The sequence below is a fragment of the Giraffa tippelskirchi genome, chromosome 4, assembly GCF_054371585.1.
Source record: "Giraffa tippelskirchi isolate mGirTip1 chromosome 4, T2T-mGirTip1v1.2.pri, whole genome shotgun sequence".
Lineage (NCBI taxonomy): Eukaryota > Metazoa > Chordata > Mammalia > Artiodactyla > Giraffidae > Giraffa > Giraffa tippelskirchi.
This window is the reverse complement of record NC_137278.1, coordinates 133407803-133428244: the sequence shown is the minus strand read 5'-3', so window position 1 is coordinate 133428244 and position 20442 is coordinate 133407803. Positions and strand designations below refer to the sequence as shown.

The 20442-nt window shown below is 41.2% G+C and overlaps 2 protein-coding genes across 91 annotated transcripts in view; one reads left to right on the top strand and one right to left on the bottom strand.

Annotated features, from left to right (window-relative positions):
- Positions 1-6254, bottom strand: part of SENP1 (SUMO specific peptidase 1) — a 61825-nt gene extending 55571 nt beyond the window's left edge. For 9 of the 50 annotated variants that reach the window (XM_081589031.1, XM_081589019.1, XM_081589043.1 and 6 more), the window contains exons 1-3: positions 5531-6184; positions 2091-2138; positions 49-179 (exon numbers count right to left, since the gene is read on the bottom strand). In XM_081589031.1, coding sequence (XP_081445157.1) covers positions 49-179; positions 2091-2138; positions 5531-5582 — 231 coding nt within the window. In that variant the 5' untranslated portion in view covers positions 5583-6184. Of the gene's footprint in view, positions 1-44; positions 180-2090; positions 2139-3704 lie in introns of all 50 variants that reach the window. The other 41 variants (XM_081589051.1, XM_081589045.1, XM_081589066.1 and 38 more) reach the window with 18 other exon arrangements.
- Positions 6255-6330: 76 nt separating this feature from the next.
- The window catches only part of PFKM (phosphofructokinase, muscle), a 43973-nt gene continuing 29861 nt past the window's right edge, over positions 6331-20442 (top strand). The window contains exons 1-5 of one of the 41 annotated variants that reach the window (XM_081588985.1): positions 6331-6380; positions 7080-7155; positions 7453-7543; positions 7730-7930; positions 8150-8272. In XM_081588985.1, the coding sequence (XP_081445111.1) occupies positions 7894-7930; positions 8150-8272 (160 nt within the window). In that variant the 5' untranslated portion in view covers positions 6331-6380; positions 7080-7155; positions 7453-7543; positions 7730-7893. Of the gene's footprint in view, positions 7544-7729; positions 7931-8149; positions 8273-18506; positions 18546-20442 lie in introns of all 41 variants that reach the window. The other 40 variants (XM_081588963.1, XM_081588968.1, XM_081588967.1 and 37 more) reach the window with 40 other exon arrangements.

The following is a 20442-nucleotide window of genomic DNA, read 5'->3' as shown; positions in this document are numbered from 1 at the left end:
AAAACTTAAGCCTAAATAATTCATTAAGGAAAGACAATTATTACTAACCTGATGGTCAGAAAGTGAAAGCTGGTCCTCTGAAAAACCTGTTTGTGACAGGAGATGGGTTTTGAATATGGAGTTGTGGTTCACTAAAGTTACTTCTCCAGCATCCATCCTCATCCTATCAGCAATATCATCTAGGGAGAGTCCAGATTAGTTCAAGTCACATAAAGCTTCAATATTTATTTCTCCATGAACCAATCTTTTCACCCAATAAAAATGAATTCTCCCAAACACCTCTACAGTCAAATAAAACCTCTCCTTCACAACTATTGGCAAGAAATGTCAATATGTCCCTGTCAAAAAAAAAAAAAGAGGCCCATGTGCAGAAATTGGTTAATTTGGAATTGAGACCATCTAGTAAACAGTTCAAGACTTGTACAAGAATAAAAAGAGCTTAATTCAAAGTTTTAAAAATAATGAAATCTTCCCAAAAGAAAATTTTGACTGTTTTAACTGTAGGAAAAATTTTAAATATTAAAAAAAATAGGGAAAAATTTTACCCTTCAAAACAAATACTCTTAATCCAGTTTATTTCCTATTTCAACTCAAAAAGGTGCTGTAAAATTTAATCCATGTGAAAATTTTTTCTGCAAGAAGCATAATTTATCCATGTAGCTCTTAATAGACATCAGCTCAATTACTGCAATACTGTGGCAGAACTTTACTTTTATAACCATTTTTGAGGGCTTTATTACTATAAAAGAGCTAGAACAGAAACAAATGAGAGGAAGGGAATTCAGTGATTCACACTGCTATCAGCAATGAGAGAAAGGGAAACAAATGACCAGGAGAAAGAAGAGAGACTGAGCAAAAGGAGAAAACAGTAGAGAGAAGACTAATGTGGACTTCAAAGAGGCATATGCGATGTTATAAGATCTAACTGTATAGGTTTTTCACCTTATTCCTAAACTGACTACTAGTCTTGACCTTACTTATATTGCTCCCATTACAGACATAAACTACTATGAACAAAGGAAAATGTTCCAATCACAATTAATTCTCAATGCTACTAGCTAAATGAAATTTAAATTTTACCTTCATCAAATTATTTATCATATAATAAGCAGTATGAAATGAAGTGAAAGTCACTCAGTCATGTCCAACTCTTTGCGACCCCGTGGACTATATACAGTCCATGGAATTCTCTAGGACAGAATACTGGAGTGGGTAGCCTTTCCCTTCTCCAGGGGATCTTCCCAACCCAAGGATCAAACCCAGGTCTCCCACAATGCAGGCAGATTCTTTATCAGTTGAGCCACAAAGGAAGCCCAAGAATACTGGAGTGGGTAGCCTATCACTTCTCCAGCAGATCTTCCCAACCCAGGAATCAAACCAGGGTCTCTTGCACTGCAGGCGGATTCTTTACCAACTAAGCTATCAGGGAAGCCCATAATACACAGTATGACACAGTACTAAAGAACCAGTCTGCCTGAGCTTAAATCCTGGCTTCGCCAATTATAGTTATGTGATCCTAGGCAAGTTTCTTAATCTCTGTGTCTCAGATAATAACAGTACCTACTAGATGCTACTGCTCTTTAGTGGCTAAGTCGTTTCTGACTCTGTGACTCCATGGACTGTAGCCCACCAGGCTCCTCTGTCCATGGGATTTCCCAGGCAAGAATACTAGAGTGGATTGCCATTTCTTTCTCCAGGGGATCTTCCTGATCCAGGGATCTAACCCTTGTCTTCTGCATTGGCAGGTGGATTTCTTTACCACTGAGTCACCAGTGAAGCCCACCTACTAGATACTATTAAGTATTTTAAGTAAGGCCTTGCACATAGTAATACTTGGTACTATGTAGTTGGCTTTTTAATACAATGAATGAGAAAATGCTTTAAAATGTTGCTATAAAGAACAGCCCAACCAAAAGAAAATTGTTTGATATGCTATATTATATAATCAGGATGAGATCTCCTTTAAAATTGTTATTAACACAAAAATCCAAATATTGAAAATGTTATTAAGCACAGATGCAAATATTCTTTCATTTCAGCTTAACTAGTTAGAGTAAAAGGACTGAACACTACTTCATAATCAGTCTTACCCATGTCAGGTGCTTTCACATCACTGACTTCAGCAAAGATACAAAGTCCTATAAAAGAAGACAGAAAACAGAAATATTACATTCTGAAACATCTCTTTCACATAATTATAGAACATGAAGCCACTCAGAAGTGGTGCTTTTATTCTTAGTGAAGAAAAAAATAAGATGGTAAGGCAAGTTGATGGTGAGAGAATGGAAACTAACATTAGCCTAAGGTAGTTCCAAACATTTCTGCAACCTGTGCTATACTAAAGAGCGATTATGGGCTACCCACAGAATACTACAGTACAAAGCAGGTCAGGAGAGCCTTTGGAGGTTAATTTGCATAGGATCATAAAGTTAGTGACAGCACTGAAATTATAACCTAAACGTTCTTCCCAATCCATTGCTCTATCACCTCATGCTAAACCATTTTATAAACAAGTAACAGATCTTATAGTAGTCCTATTAAGACTTCTTTTCCCCATGTCTTACAGGCCAAATAAAAAGCAGTAAGACATTCTAAGGACAATCAAGGAACTCATCACAGTTGTACTAGATACTCCCCCACCCCCATCATTAATCAAATGGTTACAAATCAAAGCCCCTTTGCCTATATGAAATTATTTTCTCCTCGATATGTCTAATTTGCCCAGAAAAAGAAGTTAAAAGCCTAGCTGGTGGAACTAGGTTAATAAACACATCCCTGGACCAAGGCTTCTTGGCAGATTTACAAGGAGGTGACTAGGGGTGGTATACTTATTTATTCATAATCTTATCACATATTTTTTAAAAGACTGAGCACTTCACAAACCACATAGCACTATCAGAGCTTCAATCTAAGGAGACTGAATGATGATAACAGGAACCTTTTTTGGTCCCAACACCGAAGTGCACACATTAAGAAAGGCTGCTTGAGCGTTTCTTGGCATAGGTACAGACTAAGCAGAGTAATCATCTGATTACCTAGTCTTGCCAGGGGAGTTTCCCAAAGAATTTAAGCCTTAGATTAAGGCTTCAAATATATTTCCAAATGTTCAGCTTACTATAAGGTTTCTATCTGGAGAATTTCCCCTTCTTTCTTTTTTAATAAAGCCAAATTCCCTGGGTCCCCTGTTAAGGGAAAAAAATCCTATCAACCAATAAACTAGCAGTGACTTTTTCACATTTCACTCTTTCAAGCCATTCCATAACTATCACCACTAGTCTTTTTTGAAAAGAAAAAAAACAAAAAACAAAGCTGTATTTTCAATATTTATCATATTTAAAGTTTCAAAACACACCTGTTTGGCTTGGATGGGGAGGGGTGAGGGGACATTTATTTTAGGGCTAGTTTTAAAATATTTGCTCATTTTCTACTGTCCAATCATTCCAGCACTTCCAAAGGTCTCTAGGACACTCTGCCTCTCTTTTCTTCCTATCCCCCAGTTGCCCCCAGTTCTGAGGGCCCACGGGCCAGGAGTTACCATTAGTCTTTTTTTATCATATTAAGAGGAATACCAATTTAAAAGCCTGCTGCCCAATAGAACAATCCCATGTTAACTTCCTTTGCACTGCTGAGATAGAGGTGAAAGGGAAGCAAGCAAGAAATCAAAGAATGTTGGAAATTATGTCCAGAGAGGTTTAGTGACTTGCCTGAAATCACAAAGATGGGACAAAGGAAAGATAAAAATCCAGGCATCCTCACTTATAAGCAGATGCTCTTTCAACAAACATCACAATATTTCACATCCTTCAACATATCCTTATTCAAGGATTCATACACTTTGGCAAGATAAAAGTAATCCCTAGCTAAATCTGGGGAATCCACACTTTTTTTATGCTGCTGCTGCTGCTACTATTTGGTCGCCAAGTCCTGACTCTTTCGACCCTACAGATTGTAGCCCACCAGGCTCCGCTGTCCCTGGGATTTTTCCAGGCACATCCAGCTCCTTTGGTGTGCTTATGCTACTTCCTTCTTGCCACTGTGCAAATATAATGGGAGAAAGGATATTTTACCCCAAGATTCAACATGAAATGTTGGACCTGGAACTTCTGATGCCACCAAATTCTTTCAAGTATGAGAATTTTTCCCTCTAAGAGTATTCTAGTACTTCATTTTCTACCTCATATCAGTCATTTAATTTACGAAAAAACATAAGTAATTACAGGTATTCAGCTGAAGTCAGATAAGCGACTGAGCACAAGATAACAAAAAATCTGAAAGAAAAAAAAAATGATGGCAAAGTCCTGACGATAACAGAATGTAATGAGTATAGATAGTAAGACATTTATAAATTTACATACATGCAAAGAGGTGATTATAAAAGTGAACGTTTAGAGCTACCATGAAGCTATTTGAAAGTATATATTGAGGAGAGGCACTGTACAATTAGCTTTTTGCAGGACCAAGATGTAGTAAGAATAATTTCTGACATGACAAGGGTGTGGAAGTGATCATGTGAACCACCCTATTACAAACTCTGGAAAATTATGTATATGAAACAGTCTGCACTATATCATTATGCAATTTTTGGTTGTCTTTCATATTTCTACAAGGCATCACTCAAATTAGACTCTAATACCTTAAAATCCTTAAAAAAAGGATTCACTTCCTTTCACACACACAAACATTTACTGTGCACCAATAACACAGAGTGGACTGGGGATACAAGGATGAGTAAGAACTGGTCCCTGCTGCTGAGAATCTCACTGTCAGATGAAGGAAACCAGATTCATCAACAGATACTTAAAACAAGATAATCAAGCTGGTGCAACTGGTAGAAGGTGTAGGAGTCAGGTATTGAAAAGGAAAGACTTCCAAAGCAGTAGTCAAGAATTACATCACCTTAGCTTGAGGTAGAAGAACCTGTTTTTTAATTCATTTGCTGCCTCTAGATCTATCATCAGATGGGTGATAGGAAGGCCATCTTTGCAGCTGGGATAAATAATTGGAATTAAGTAAGAGTGAGTGAGGCTTCTCCACAACAAATGAGACTTCCAACATGGGACTAAAGGAGAAAAGGGAATCTCTAAACTGGCAGGTTAAGGGATCATTCTTAAAGATATGCTTAAAGTTTCACTGTAACTGTAATTCCAAATTCAGTGTAATGTATTTCTCAGGAGAGAGAGTCCTTAACACAAATTATCTTTATAAAGATTTAGGAGATGATGCGATCTAAAATCATCCACTTGGAAGAAGGACCCTAAGTCAATTAGTTGGGGGCGTCTAAAAGGCATTGTATAAATTTCACAAGACTCATCACCACCCCAAATGTAAAAAGCAAACAAACGTGAGGTGAAATGACTTTAACAAGGCTGACGAGAAAGTGATAAAGCAGCGAGTTACTGCCAACAAGATAGTGGAAATACTGCAGAGGCACCGATAAACAGAAATCACCAAGCTCAAGAGAAACTGGGCATATATTCAGAGACATCACGTTATAGGAGACACCAAGAAAGAGACGGTTCAAGGGAATTACCAGGAGGCGATAAGCCAGGTAAGCAAACGGCGGCAGTTAAGGGGATTTTCATAACCTGGGCAGGAGGGTCCAGACGTTTCTTTCTGGTGGTGGCACTAGCGGTATCACATCTCTGGGAGATACCACAGAGTAAAAGAGTTGGAGAAATGTTTACATGAGACGCAGAAGTAGTCGAGAAATATCTTTCAAGCCTCAAGGAAGGCGGGAGGTGAAGCACGTATAACAGAAAAGCTGAGCTTCCCGATGAAAACAGCTTTCCCCTGAGAGAAGACCTGCTCTGGCGGGAAAGCCCCGAAATCCCAACCGGCCTTTTCCTCACGAGTAGGGCTGGGCGCTGAGATGGGGCTGGCCGCGACCGTAGGGAGACGGCCTCTCCTCGACCCCGGAGAAAGAGGCCTCAAGGAACGGCCTCGGGAAAGCTAACTAACGGCCACCCGCCAGATCGCGGCCTCGGACAGCAGGGGGGAGGGGAGGTGGTCCCAGGGGGCGGGGCAGAGGAAAAAGCGCACTCCCCACAGCTGTCCCCGCTTCCGTCCAGCCCACCCCAGGCTGCTGGGCCCGGGCCCGCTCTGCCTCCCGGTCAAGGCTCCCTCCATCCTCACCCCTCCCCCAGCTTCCCGCCGCCACTCACCGAACCGGAACCGGCTGCTATGCGAAGGGGTTTCCGGCCGGGCGCGGAACGCAAAACCCGGGAACCGCCGCGAACCGGAACCGCCTCCACAACACCGGAAGAGCCGTTCGAGGCTGCGGAGGGGGGGTGGGGCGAGAGGTCAAAGAGCAGAGTTGAGGACCCGCGGAACGCCTGCGCAGTGTGGCGAGGCCCGAGAGGCCAAGGGAATCATCTAAGGCTGTAGTCATAATTTCCTCTTTCAGTTTGGGCTTTTTCTCCTTCTCCTTTTTAGAATACTGTTAGTGTGCCCATCGTCCTTCGCTTTTCTCTGTTCCCTCGGACCCCTTACCCGCCACCTTCTGGTTCCGCTTGGCGATTTCTGCTCGCGCTTTGGTTTCCATGGCAGCTTCTCTCTGTGGCCCTGAACTGCAGGAACCGGTGGCCACCTTGCCAGTTGTAGACCTGAACTAAACCTAGCTCGGGCAAGATTCATGTTTTAGCGAGAATCACAAAACGTTAGTGCTTGTAGAGGTTTTTTGCCATCATTTAGTCTACGAGTTTCAGAGAAGTGGAATCATTTCCCAAAGTTATCAAGTACATGGCAGATCTGGGACTAGGAAACAAGTTTCTTAACTTGTAGTCCTGTACTCTTTGCAGCCTATCATGCATGATTGGCTATCGGGGAAAAGGTGGGGCGGGGGGGGCAACTTGGGATTGGCTTAGGCTAGACTCTGGAAAAGTGGAGAAGCTTCCAGAACGATGGAGGAGTTTGAAACGCTCCTCCAGGAGGTGTGAGGAAAGTTATCCAGAGATCCGTCCCAGGATTCTGCTCTCTGAAGAACTAGATGACCATGTTGTTGTTCGTGGGACTGAACTGATTAACCTTTATTCTCTATATTTAAAAGAAAATAATGAGAAGACATACGTTTGTTCATTTAGACTTGTCACCAACTCCCTCAGCTTGACGGGCCTCAGGACCCAGGCCCGTCTAGAAGTCTTGGAGAAATGCTTCTGAGTAAGCACTCTAGACCCATATGACAGCCACAGTCTGAGGTCAGCCTTGGCTGAGCTGGAGGCCTCCAGCCTTTTAGCTCCTCTCAGCTGCTGGAGAAAATATTTGCTGAGTTCAGGATATCTTGCCCTGTCAAATGTATAAAAGTAGATAATATGTATCACTTCATATACTGACATTTTATACTATCAGAACCTAAGGCCTATTAGTATTGAACATACCTGGTCCATGTCATTTTTGTCCATCGTAATCATTCCACAGATCTGTTGATTTGCATTATATTCTGTCTCTTATTTCTAGGAGGCAACCATGCGTAGAGCAGAATTGCATCTGAAATTTTTCATGTGTGTAATTCAGTCTCGCCAGTTAGTCAGGACTCCTCAGAGAACAGGTACCACTGTCTCCTGATCATATTCCAGTAACAGAACGGATTCTCTTGCCGGGAATCTCAGTACAGGATATGAGACTTACTAGTGCAGAGGCAGTCTTTAGCAGTCAACTGATCTTGTTTATTCCATTCTCACTATGAAATGTTTATGACTGACCTGTTTATGACCTGTCTTTTTCCCTTCACAAGTGTCAGGTGAGATTTTGGCCTATTATGCGAGGATAGTCCCCAGGCGGATAAGAAGGACTCGGGAGTTGAGAGAGAGCAAGATTTATAGCACATGTGCTGGTAGTAGGTATATTAAATGTATGAACACTCCAAAACCTATAAGATAAATATAATCCCAAAGGAAAATGGCTTTCTCTTCCACCCCAGTCTTAAAGTTCTTAGGTATGTGTTCTGCTTTCATTTCTTTTATGTCAAGAGTTTATGTTTGGAGGTGAGATAGTTATTGATAAGAGCCAACACTTCTCTAATTTTTTTCACTGGATTTATGTGTAAAATGCCCTGGACAGCTAGCTGAGAGCCATAGAGAAAGTGAAAGAGAATAAAGAGCACTCTCCTCCCTGAATCCCACCTTGAGGATAACCTAGAAATGTTTTTTCTCAGCTGACGAAGCTTCAACTTCCAGCATGCTCATACAAAAGCCACTGTCTGGGACAGACGCCTTGAAGAGCCTAGATACCATGGATGATCGAGACACTGTGGAAGGCATACCCATTCTTACAACTGGTGAGGCATGTGGTTAAGCATGGGGAGGAATGTGGAAAGGGAACATTGGAAAGTGAAAAAATTGTGAATATCATTATAAATAAGGGTAGACATACTAAATTTGAAAAATGAGTTAAGACACAAGAGAGAAAATTGTGTAGGGTGGGTGGGGAGTGGAATCTGTGAAACTGTGAAAAGAGGGACAGTTCCTTCTATGAAGAATAACTTGATTTAGTCAATAGTAATCATTTGGCTCCCCTATAACTGTAAGCTGCTAATCTGGTTTATCCTATTATTAGGAACTTCGATACATAAAAATGTGAAAAACACTTAAGAAAAAGATTAAGGAGTTATTATATCACAAAGTTATTTCAAATATTGTAAAAAAATATTCACCTTCAGACTCCATTTAATTACGCATTTCTTTTTAATCTTTTAAGTAGTGTACAACTCTTAAGCAATTTATGTGAAACTTCAGAAACACTTTTCTGTGTTTCTTCTCAGCTTAAATATATCTGTAGTGGAGTCAGTTCACTGCAAACATTTATTGAGTTCCCACTATGTGCCCAATAATATACTAGAAATGATAGGTTGTAAATATATATTTTTACATAAATGACAATGACATAACTTTGTCTCAGTAGTTTACAGTTTGGAAATGTTTTAGAGATTAATTAGTCCAATTCCTTGTATTTTTCAAAAAGAATTCAGGTCTAAAAAGATTTTCCTCAAGAAGTTAAAAAATTCTTTGGTGTAATCACTCCCAGCATCTATGAAATATATAGCAATATTTATTCAATAATGTTTGAGCACTTACTGTTTGAAGTAATTGTATTAATAATACTAGTTGCAGTAGGAGATGAGAAAATGAACTAGATGCTTTCCCTCTTGCCCAGAAACTGACGATCAAGAAGGGAGATAATATGAGACAGTGTGTAACTCAAAGAGCTTGATAACTTTGGTTCCAAATGTTGAATTTCAAAAGAGGATGCCTTGGAGATGCAGAAAAGGGAGGGGCCAGCTGACTGCTCTGGCAGAGCTTCACTGCGCTCCAGTATGTGGGCAGGGCTCCGTGGGGCAGGATCCAGCCCTAGGCTTTGAAACCGCACACACTCTAACTTAATTCAGTCTCCTCAGTGTTCTGAGAGCTAACCAGACTCACAGGCAAATGGTTTGTATACAGTAGTCCCCATTTATTAGGCCACTGGAACAATATGTATCCATATATGGCAACTAACTATGTGTGGTCTGTGTCCCTTTAATCAGACTTGCGTTGCCCATGCATAAAAAGCTGCTAGGTCAAGACGTAAGCCCTGCTGGTGGACTTGTCCTACAGTTTCCTGAATTTGTATAGATTATTTCTTATTTGCCTTCTTCTTCCCTGCTTTTCCTGTTCTCATTTTGCTCTATACCTAATACTCACCTCAGACCCCCTTTGCTCTGATGACCCATTTGGACCTGCCTCTGTGGTTTGAACTCAGAATTATCCCATGGACAATATTTTGCTGTTCAACTTCTGCCTTTGAGCATTGAGGCCTCAGGTAAGAGCTACATTTAACCCTTCCAGCTCTCCCATTAGAAACTGAGAATCAAGTATCTTCCCAGTTTGCCCCTTTGGGACCTCCATTCCTCCTTTTCTGCATTTCTCCCTGCCTGCCTCCCTCCTTCATTCCCTGCTTCTTTCCTTCCTTCTTCCCTCCCTCCTTTATTCTTTCCTTTCTACCTCCCTCATTCTGTCCCTCCTTCTTTTTGTTCCTTCCAAGAAAACTTGTTTAGGATATACTATGTCAGGCACTGTACTTGGCACTGGGCATAAAGTAAACAAAATTAGTACATTGCCTGCCCTCATGAAGTTTTTGGTCTTGTGAGTGTAAGGCAGTAATCACATAATCACACACATGCTTAGATAATTAGAATGATGCTAGTACAGTGAAGGAAAATAATACTCTATAATCAGAGTGTAAAACATGGGATCTAACCTGGCCTGAGAAGTCAGAAAGACCCTTTCTTAGGAAGATTTGAGAGATGAGTATGTATTAGCCAGGCAAAGGGGGAAGAAGAGTTTTTAGAAAAAGGGACTATAGGCTCTGAAATGAGAAGGAGTTTGGCTCATTGGAGGAGTAGAGAGGCCAGCACAACTTAAGGGAGGGGAGGAGTAGCTGTAGCAGCAACTCTGAAAATGGTAGAAGAGCCAAATCATGCTCTCCTTCTAGGTCTTGCCACTCCCAAGCTATTGGAAGTCACTGAAGAGTGACAGGGTCATATTCATGTTTTAAAACAGTAATTATTTTGAGGATGCATTGGAGGGGGCAAGAGTGGCTACCTGCTTTGGTGGGATGGGTACTGTCCCTGTCTTGCTCAATTCCTCAATCTAGGTAATGCAGCCTTGTAGGGCATGAGTGAGGAAGTCAGCCATCAAATAGCATGGTTAGCAGAGGTGTGCCCAGAGCTATTGATGCCAAAAAATCCCCAGACCCTGGCTTGATGTCTCTCTGTTGCTGCTGCTGCCAGCCTGAAAAATTCACAGGGACTCCATTCAGGATCTTTTGCTCCTTGCTTAAGTGAAGCTATATATGGAGGTGCTGTGCTCTGGTCCTCAAGAAAAATGGAATATATTTTTCTTCCAGTCTCACACCAGGCAGGCTGGCAGCTGCAGCTGTTATTTAACTCCCTGCCCATCAGTGTAGACAAATCAGCCTATACTATAATGAGGCAGGCTGAATGTGTATGTGTGTGCTTCTGGCCTGTAGAGGACTAGTTCTCAACATAAGGAAGTCATTTGATCTTGCACTGGGGCACAGCAAGGGAGTGAGTTTCCTAGGCCCCTGACCTTTGTAAAGAAAGGTGGTTAGTATTCCCAGACAGCTGAGGTTGTGGGATGTCTACTTTGATGACAAGTACCCAGAGCCAGTAGGCAGCTTGGTGGGCCAGACTATAGTTCAGCAGATCCAGCTGCCCACTAGACCACAAGCTTAACTTTGAAATAGTGGAGCTATTTCAAATCATAAAAGATTATGCTGTTAAAGTGCTGCACTCAATATGCCAGCAAATTTGGAAAACTCAGCAGTGGCCACAGGACTGGAAAAGGTCAGTTTTCATTCCAGTCCAAAGAAGGGCAATGCCAAAGAATGTTCAACATACCACTCAATTTCACTCATCTCACACGCTAGGAAAGTAATACTCAAAATTCTCCAAGCCAGGCTTCAACACGAAGTGTGAAATTCCAGACGTTCAAGCTGGATTTAGAAAAGGCAGAGGAACCAGAGATTACATTGCCAACATACGTTGGATCATAGAAAAAGCAAGAGAATTTCTGAAAAACATCTACTTCTGCTTTATTGATTACACCAAAGCCTTTGACCATGTAGATCACAACACACTGGAAAATTCTTAAAGATATGGGAATACCAGACCACCTTATGCCTCCTGAGAAATCTGTATGCAGGTCAAGAAGCAACAGTTAGAACTGGACATAGAACAACAGACTGGTTCCAAATCGGGAAAAGAGTACATCAAGGCTGTATATTGTCACCCTGCTTATTTAACTTCTATGCAGACTACATCGTGAGAAATGCTGGACTGGATTAAGCACAAGCTGGAATCAAGATTTCTTGGAGAAATATCAATAATCTCAGATATGCAGATGATACCACCCTATGGCAGAAAGCGAAGAAGGACTGAAGAGCCTCTTGATGAAAGAGGAGAATGAAAAAGCTGGCTTAAAACTCAACATTCAAAAAACTAAGATCATGGCATCCAATCCCATCACTTCATGGCAAATAGATGGGGAAACAGTGGAAACAGTGACAGACTTAATTTTCTTGGGCTCCAAAATCACTGCAGATGGTGACTGCAGCCGTGAAATTAAAACATGCTTGCTCCTTGGAAGAAAAGCTGTGACCACCCTAGACAGCATATTAAAAAGCAGAGATAGTAGTATGCTGACAAAGGTCCATCTAGTCAAAGCTATGGTTTTTCCAGTAGTCATGTATGGATGTGAGAGTTGGACCAAAAAGAAGGCTGAGCGCCAAAGAATTGATGCTTTTGAACTGTGGTGTTGGAGAAGACTCTTGAGAGTCCCTTGGACTGCAAGGGGATCCAACCAGTCCATCCTAAAGGAAATCAGTCCTGAAAATTCATTAGAAGGACTGATGCTAAAGCTGAAACTCCAATACTTGGGCCATCTGATGCGAAGAACAGACTCATTGGAAAAGACTGTGATGTTGGGAAAGACTGAAGGCAGGAGGAGAATGGATGACAGAGGATGAGATGGTTGGATGGCATCACCGATTAGATGGACGTGAGTTTGAGCAAGCTCCAGGAGTTGGTGATGGACAGGGAAGCTTGGCCTGCTACAGTCCATGGGGTCACAAAGAGTCAGACACGACTGAATGACTAAACTGAAGTAAACTGTGCATAAGCCTCTTCTGTTCACTGATGGGAAAAAAGCCTTGGTAACCTGTGACTACTGAGCCCACTTCTTACTGGGCTGCAAATGGGGGAGAATGCCAGGAGAGCAGTGTTACCCTCTTCTGCCTCTTCTATCACAGCTCCCCCCACCCCTAACCCAGAAGCATAAGACTTAGCTATCATATTCTTTGCTTTGTCTAAGCTATCTGTCACCAACATGGCCCATGCCTCCACCTTCAGTTCCTTTGATAATACACTTAAACCTTGGCAGTTTATGCAGGCCAGGACATGAAGTTACCCCAACACTGTGAGCACAACTCAATATAAATGTTTGCTGCCCACAACCTAAGTTCCTTCCAAACAGGCATACTCGCTTCCTGCATCAGAGACAGGATTCTCCACATATAGATGGTATGCTATCATGATCCCAGAACCTGTATTCTTGCTAAAGGAAAATCAGTGGGAGCTCTGCCTCTATCAAGATTACCTTCATCTCAACCTAGTCACCATTCAACATTGACCTCCCAATCCCAACCTCCCAGGAACAACTCCAAGGAACTTGTGTTTTGCAAAGCTAAAATTCTCAGAGCTTTTCTAGTGTCAACTAAATTGGAAAGATCATTTAGTAGGAAAATAGCCTTACAGATGCTTTTCTTCCAGTCAGATATTCAAGGACACCAGTAGACTTGAGGAACACTTTTGTTCATCTTCCACTGATTAATAGAAATAATTTTATTTATCCTCTTGGAGCACCCTACTCTGAATGGTTCCTTATTAAACTACCTCTCAGTTAACCCTCTCATTTCCCTCAGAGGGAAATGTATTTAAGAGTCTAAAGATATATCCCTTGGACTTGCTAAACTGCTCGGCCTTTCACGTTATGCTCCATGAGGTGTCAGCAGATCTGAAGTAGAAGACTCACGCCCAGTATTGTCTTATATAATGATTATTTGTCATCTCTTCCTTGATAACCCTCAAAATTTGCTTCTTTAAGAAAAGAAAAAGTGTGTCTGGTTCAAGCTTGAGTCTTCATACCTCAGCTTCATTCACCTCTGCCCTTATCAAGATTTGAAAGTGGTGCTTCAACTGTGGTGGGGGTCATCTTGTTACCTGTGACTTCTGCCTGAGCTAACTTTCTTAAGAAGTTGATCCTTATTGGCAGAAATGACTCCATAGGAACCACCCAGGCCTTTGAGACATGCAGCTTTATTCTTCAAGTGATGGTGTTCCTAGACCTCCACAATCTGAATCACTTGGAGGGCTTGTTAAAGAGCAATGCTGTGCCTCAGCCCCAGAGTTTCTGATTCAGTAGATTCCAAGTAGGGCCCAAGATTTTTCATCTCTGACAAGGATACAGGTGATGATGAATCTGCTAGACTGGAACTGAGAACCTTTAATCAGTGCACTGGGTCAGAAACTTTAATACTTATTGCTAGTAGAGACTGCAATGTGTCCAGGGGTCATCCTATTCCAACTCAAGCTCCAGTGTAGATGGTGGTTTCTTGCTTATACCCGGGGACTGTCCTCAGGGAGCTTCCATTATAGTGGAGGAAAACAAACAAATAGCATGTTAGTCAAGTAATGACCAGATGAGGTCCAGGGCTTGTGTAGAAGTGAGAGGAACAGGTAGATACTTGTTTTAACCCAGAGAGAGATGTTTCACAGTATGAATCCACCAAATCATAGTAACTCATTTTCACTTCTGGTTCTAGTCCAAAGGACATCTTGGTGATCCTCTGGTATGATACTCCTAACTTCTTCCAGCCTCAGAACCTTTGCATTTGCTATTCTTCCCCATCCAAATGGCAGCATGGTTTTCTCTCTTGTTTATTCAGACTTCTTCCTAGAATGTCATTTCAGCAAGATTTTCCCAGAATACCCTACTTAAGATGGCACCCTTGTTGCTCCCCTTCTTTGCCCTGCTTTATTTTTCTTCAAAGCACTTGTTATCACTACTTGACTAATTTGTTCATTGTCTCCTTTCCTCACTATTATGTAGGCTCCATAAGGACAAATGGGATTTTTTTTCCAATCCTGGATCCCTTTGAGTCTAGAATGGTGTCTGACATGTAATAGGTGCTCAATATTTGTTGACTGAGCACATGAAACCTATAGTATGCTGTTTCCTGTTCTCCAGGGCTAGAATCACACCCGGATAACTGACATACCTACTTCTCATTCCTAGATGTCCTGGTATACTGTCACTAACATCATCAGTATAATCTTTATCATCTCATCAGAGTGGTCTAAATATAGATATGTATCCTTTCCATAGTCATGACACCATTCTAGTAGAAGTGAATGGACTCAGGAGTATGCCATACAACATCCTCTTTATTGTCTTTAATCTATACCGGCCTTTAGTAGTCAGTGTCCAAGTGATCTGTCTTTAAGAGCTACTCAACTTCCTCGCAGTACCGTCTAATTTTATCCTAGTTTGAAGGGTCCTCTCCAAAGCTGTCTATCTCTTCATTTCCTACCATTCCTTAACAGGGTTAATATGTAGAGCATATGAACCAAGGTACTTTAGAATACCTCAGCTGGTTTACTCAAGTGCTCTTCCTGTCTAGGTACTATAGAATTCTCTTTAAACATCTTATACTTCTCTCCCCTAGAATGCCTTCTTTCACAATAATTATCACTTTTTGCCCCTACTCTTTGCCTGGACTTCATGCCAACACCCCAATAGCTGTCTGATACCCAGAGATCTCTGAGAAGTCTAAGAGGACCTTCTGGATGCCTCCCTGTATTTTGAGGATCTAAAGAATATGTCTTTCATTGCTTAATACCAGGATATGACATATAAGGTGAGCTCTCATATAAGGTAGTTCTCCTTTGTGCACATTAGCTTTACCTGATATGCTGAAAACAAGAAGACCACCACTAGATAGGACACAGTATAAGAAATAGTAGATTTTAACCACATGGCCTTCTATATCCAAATGACTTTCTTCTTATGGGTTCACCTCTTATTTTCCCCTTACTCTGTGCCAAGTTCTCTAAAGCCTGAATTCTAGCTACCAATCCAAACAACTGAAAAAAGCTGATTATATTTTGGAAAAAATTCTAGACTTCCAGCAGAACCCTAACTAATTCCTATCCTTAAGTCATTAGAATAACATAACCCCCCATTAGACATAACCCCCCACCCTTCACCACTTGAGAAGTTTGTTTGAGAACCCCAGGTTCTTTTTGAGTGCAAACTCAGGAAATTTCACTATTCTCTGGAGGCGGGATCCACAGTATCCTTTCCAGCCCCCTTAAACTATACCAGCAATGAAAATAATCTTATGATGAAAGCAAATTCAGCTACTGGCTTAGTTTGGTTGCTTTGAGATGTGTTTTGGCACCAGCTCTTGTTTGACTGTCTAACATGCTGCTTTGTTTTATGACTCCTGGTCCTTACCTCTGCTAAGCTGTGCACTTTACTCCTTACTCTTTCCTTAGGCACCCTAAGGTATGACAATGTTTAGACCCCTTTTTCCGGAGAAGGCAATGGCACCCCGCTCCAGTACTCTGCCTGGAAAATCCCATGGACAGAGGAGCCTGGTAGGCTGCAGTCCATGGGGTCGCAAAGGGTCAGACACGACTGAGCGACGTCACATTGACTTTTCACCTTCATGCATTGGAGAAGGATATGGCAACCCACTCCAGTGTTCTTGCCTGGAGAATCCCAGGGACAGGGGAGCCTGGTGGGCTGCTGTCTATGGGGTCACACAGAGTCAGACATGACTGAAGCGACTTAGCAGCAGCAGCAGCAGCAGCAGACCCCTTTCTCAAAGTCTTCTTCCTCAGTCACCATACTATGTTTACCCATAGGCTCCACACACCAGCACCCTGCCCAGAAGGATGCTTCTCAGCCTCCCCATTAGAGGCCTGAGGATTAGGTATAAGATATATAAGTATTTTCAAGAATTTCCCAGATCTCAAAATTCTATCATCAGTCTACCATCAAATTATATGTCCAAATTTTGAATCATTAGTCAACCAGAGCTCACTAACATGCTCCTTCCAAGTCGTTAAGTTTCCTGGGAAACTATATTTGAAATTTAAAAGTTGTTTGATAAACAGAAAATTACAAAAAAATAAATGTGTGGTCTTGGAGTTTAAGATTAAGGGAAATCCATTTATAAGGAGCTATCATGATTTTATCATATCATCCATCTCTCTAATGCTGGAATATATATCCTCTGGCGTTCTTCTCTCAAACAGTACTAAATAAATACTGCTAGAGTCTTACTATCCAGGCCCCATTTTTTTTACTCCACATGCCCTCAATTAATATATTTTTGTCATAAAAATTTGATGTATTACAGTTTGTGATTGAATTATTGATTTCTCAATTATCTCCCAGGTCCAGTGAAATATAAACTTCCTTTGAACCTTTGATAGTTCCTCTAGATGAGCCTCATGAGAGCTTATTATTACCTCAGTACCTGGCACAGTGACTGGCACATAATGAGTCCTCAATAAATATTTGTTGAATGTATAATAAATTAATAACAAATTGGGGTTTCTCAAAATTCTTATCAGGAAGGCATTTATAGCCATTTCTTAATATGATGTATTTCTTCCATTAGCTACTCTCTATTTTGTGTTGGTTTTTTACTAATTTAGCTCAGAGAGCTAAATTAACACCTTCAGTTTTGGAGATTGCACTAGGATGACAATAGGGAGGCCTAGTACTTCTGAGAAAATTCTTTTCTGTCACTCCCACCTCCAGCTGACCTGAAGTTTCCCTGGGTGCCTTTTGAGACGATGTTTCTTTGAATGGTCCTCATGGGGGTGATTGCTCCCTGGACAGAAAAAGGGATCTAAAGGATCAAGTATCTGGGGATAAGGCTGAGTAAATGGCATTTCCTTGTCTTCACCTAAGTAAGGTAGACTCAGTAATGCAGTAATTCATTAAGAACTCCTACATTAAGATGTAGGAGTTAATAGTGGGTAGAAAGGGGAAGGGGTGGATTGACTTAAATTTCAGCCTTTAGATTCCCTTTTGGAATTAAAAGGCCCAGAGTGTATGGGCAGCTCTTCTAGCTTCTCCTTTTTCAAATTTTAAGTGCATATTTATCAAGATATAGATTACATATCATAAAATTTATCCATTTAAAATGTGTAACTTGGGTTTCTATCTACCAGTTCCCCATTCCAGTCCCCCAGCTTCAGTTCAAGGAGCTTGAAAGTCACACTCCATGCTAACAACAAGTAATAGTAAAAAAAAGACTGAAAAGCCAGTAACTCTTCTTGAATTCATAAGAGAGGGGAAGGCACGGGGCAAACTGCTAACTCCAAAATTGGAGAAACGAGCAAGTGAATACAGTTCATCACAGCTTACTGAAACAGAGACCCAGGAGTGGAAACCTTGGGAAACAGTGAAGGGGTAGGAAAACCTGAACTGTAATTGACAAATTGCTGGAGACTCAGCGCAGACAACTCTGGGAGTTAAAAACTATAGGAGGATCCAGTCAAAGGGGGGCCCTCACAATATTGTGAGATTTACTCCCAGAAGTTTGACCAGATTCGCACAGTAAGTATTAGAGAAAAATCTGGTTGGGCTTCCAGCAGGGGGAGGAGAAGAGGAACCATTCTGAACTAAACCAGAGTGTTACCAAGTTTTAGCTTGTATTTCTCACCTCAAGACAAGCCAATAAATTGAGAGGCAAGTTGATGTGGCAAGGAATAACAGCTTTATTTGGAAAGTCAGAAGACTGAGAAGATGGTGAATTAGTGTCCCCAGGAAAACCTCTTCCCTTAGTTAGAATTCTGGCTTCTTTTTATAGTAAAAGGGGGGTAAATTCTGGTTTCCTACATATATTAATTTCTTCCTTGTTGTAACCATTCACAGGTGGGCCTGGTCAGGCGGTTTCATGTGAGCTAAACAAAGGTATATTGGCATAACATTATTATACGGGAGGCAGAGTTTTCAGAGATGGGCCATTATGTATAATTTAAGCCTACAGACAACATCCCTTTAGTGAATAACTTGTAGCAAAAGCAATAGAATACAAAAGTTAAAGTAAAAGAAACATCCAATATGGAGTCAGATTTGTTCTTCCCTGTTACAAGAATACTTTGTTCTTCTTAACAAGGCCTGCGTTCAGGAGAAACTAGTTAACCAAAGCCTAACTTACTGGAGTAAGTTATCAGAGTCTAACTGATCCGAGGAAGGGTAATACCAAAATCCAGCCCACTCTAGCTGTCCTATTCCATCTAAGGGGGGCAGGGAGAAAAAAAAAAACAATCCGAGAAACACTTGTGAAATTCGTAGTCCAGAGGCATAGGCACAATAAAAGGCTGAAATCTAATCACAGGACTATAGAATGCTTTCCCTCCCTAACACCTCACCACTACATTATTAAGGCCTATTTACAGCACTTTCTTTTACCCAGTATGTCATGTCTGGCTACCAAGAAAAAAATTATAAGGCATATAAAAAGGAAAAAAACACAATGTGAAGAGACAGAGCAAACATCAGCACCACACATGGCAGGGATGTTAGGATTATCAGACCAGGAATTTTAAACACCTATGATTAATATGCTAAGGGTCCTAGTGGATAAAATATATCAATAGATGGCATGTAAGAACAGACAAGCAATATAAGCAGAGAGATGGAAATCTTAAGAAAGAGACAAAAAGAAATGCTAGAAATGAAAACCCCTGTAACAGAAATGGAAAATGTCTTTGATGGACTTCTTAGTAGACTGGACATGACTAAAGGAAGATCTTTAGGCCAGAGGATATATCAATATAATCCTCAAAAACTGAAAAACAAAGTAAGACTGGAAAAAACCCCAACAGAATATTGAAGGACTGTGGTACAACTACAACAGATGTAACATATACATAATGGGAATACCAAAAGGAGTGGAAGGAAGAGAAGAATTATTTGAAACATTAAAGACTGAGGATTTTCCCAAACTAATGTCAGACATCAAATCACAGAACTGGGAAACTCATAGAACACCAAACAAGCTAAAGGCCAAACAAAAACACCCCTACACCTAGGCATATCATTTTAAATTACAGAAAATTGAATATAAGATTCCTGAAAGGGGGAAAAAACACCTTGCTTATAGAGGAATAAAGATAAGAATTATATCTGACTTCTCCTCAGAGACCATACAAATAAGAGAGTGGCATGCATGCTCAGTCCCTTCAGTCATGTCCAACTCCTTGTGACCCCATGGACTGTAGCCTGCCAGGCTCCTCTGTCCATGGGATTCTCCAGGCAAGAATACTGTAGTGGGTTGCCATGCCCTCCTTCAGGGAATCTTCCTAACCCAGGGATCAAACCTGTGTCTCTTATGTCTCCTGGGTTGGCAGGCGGGTTCTTTACCACTAGTGCCACCAAGTGGAGTAAATATTTTAAATGTTAAGAGAGAAAACCCCCCACCAGTCTACAATTCTGTACCCTGTGAAATTATCCTTTAAATTGAAGGAGATATATGCGAGACAGCAAAAGAGACACAGATGTAAAGAACAGACTGTTGGATTCTGTGGGAGAAGGCGAGGGTGGGATGATTTGAGAAAATAGCATTGAAACATGTATATTAGTCCAGGTTTGATGCATGAGACAGGGTGCTCAGGGCTGGTGCACTGGGATGACCCTGAGGGATGGGATGAGGAGGGAGGTGGGAGGGGGGTTCAGGATGGGGAACACATGTTACACCCATGGCTGATTCATGTCAATGTATGGCAGAAACTACTACAATATTGTAAAGTAATTAGCCTCCAATTAAATTAATTTAAAAAAAGTGAAGGAGAAATAAAGACTTTAA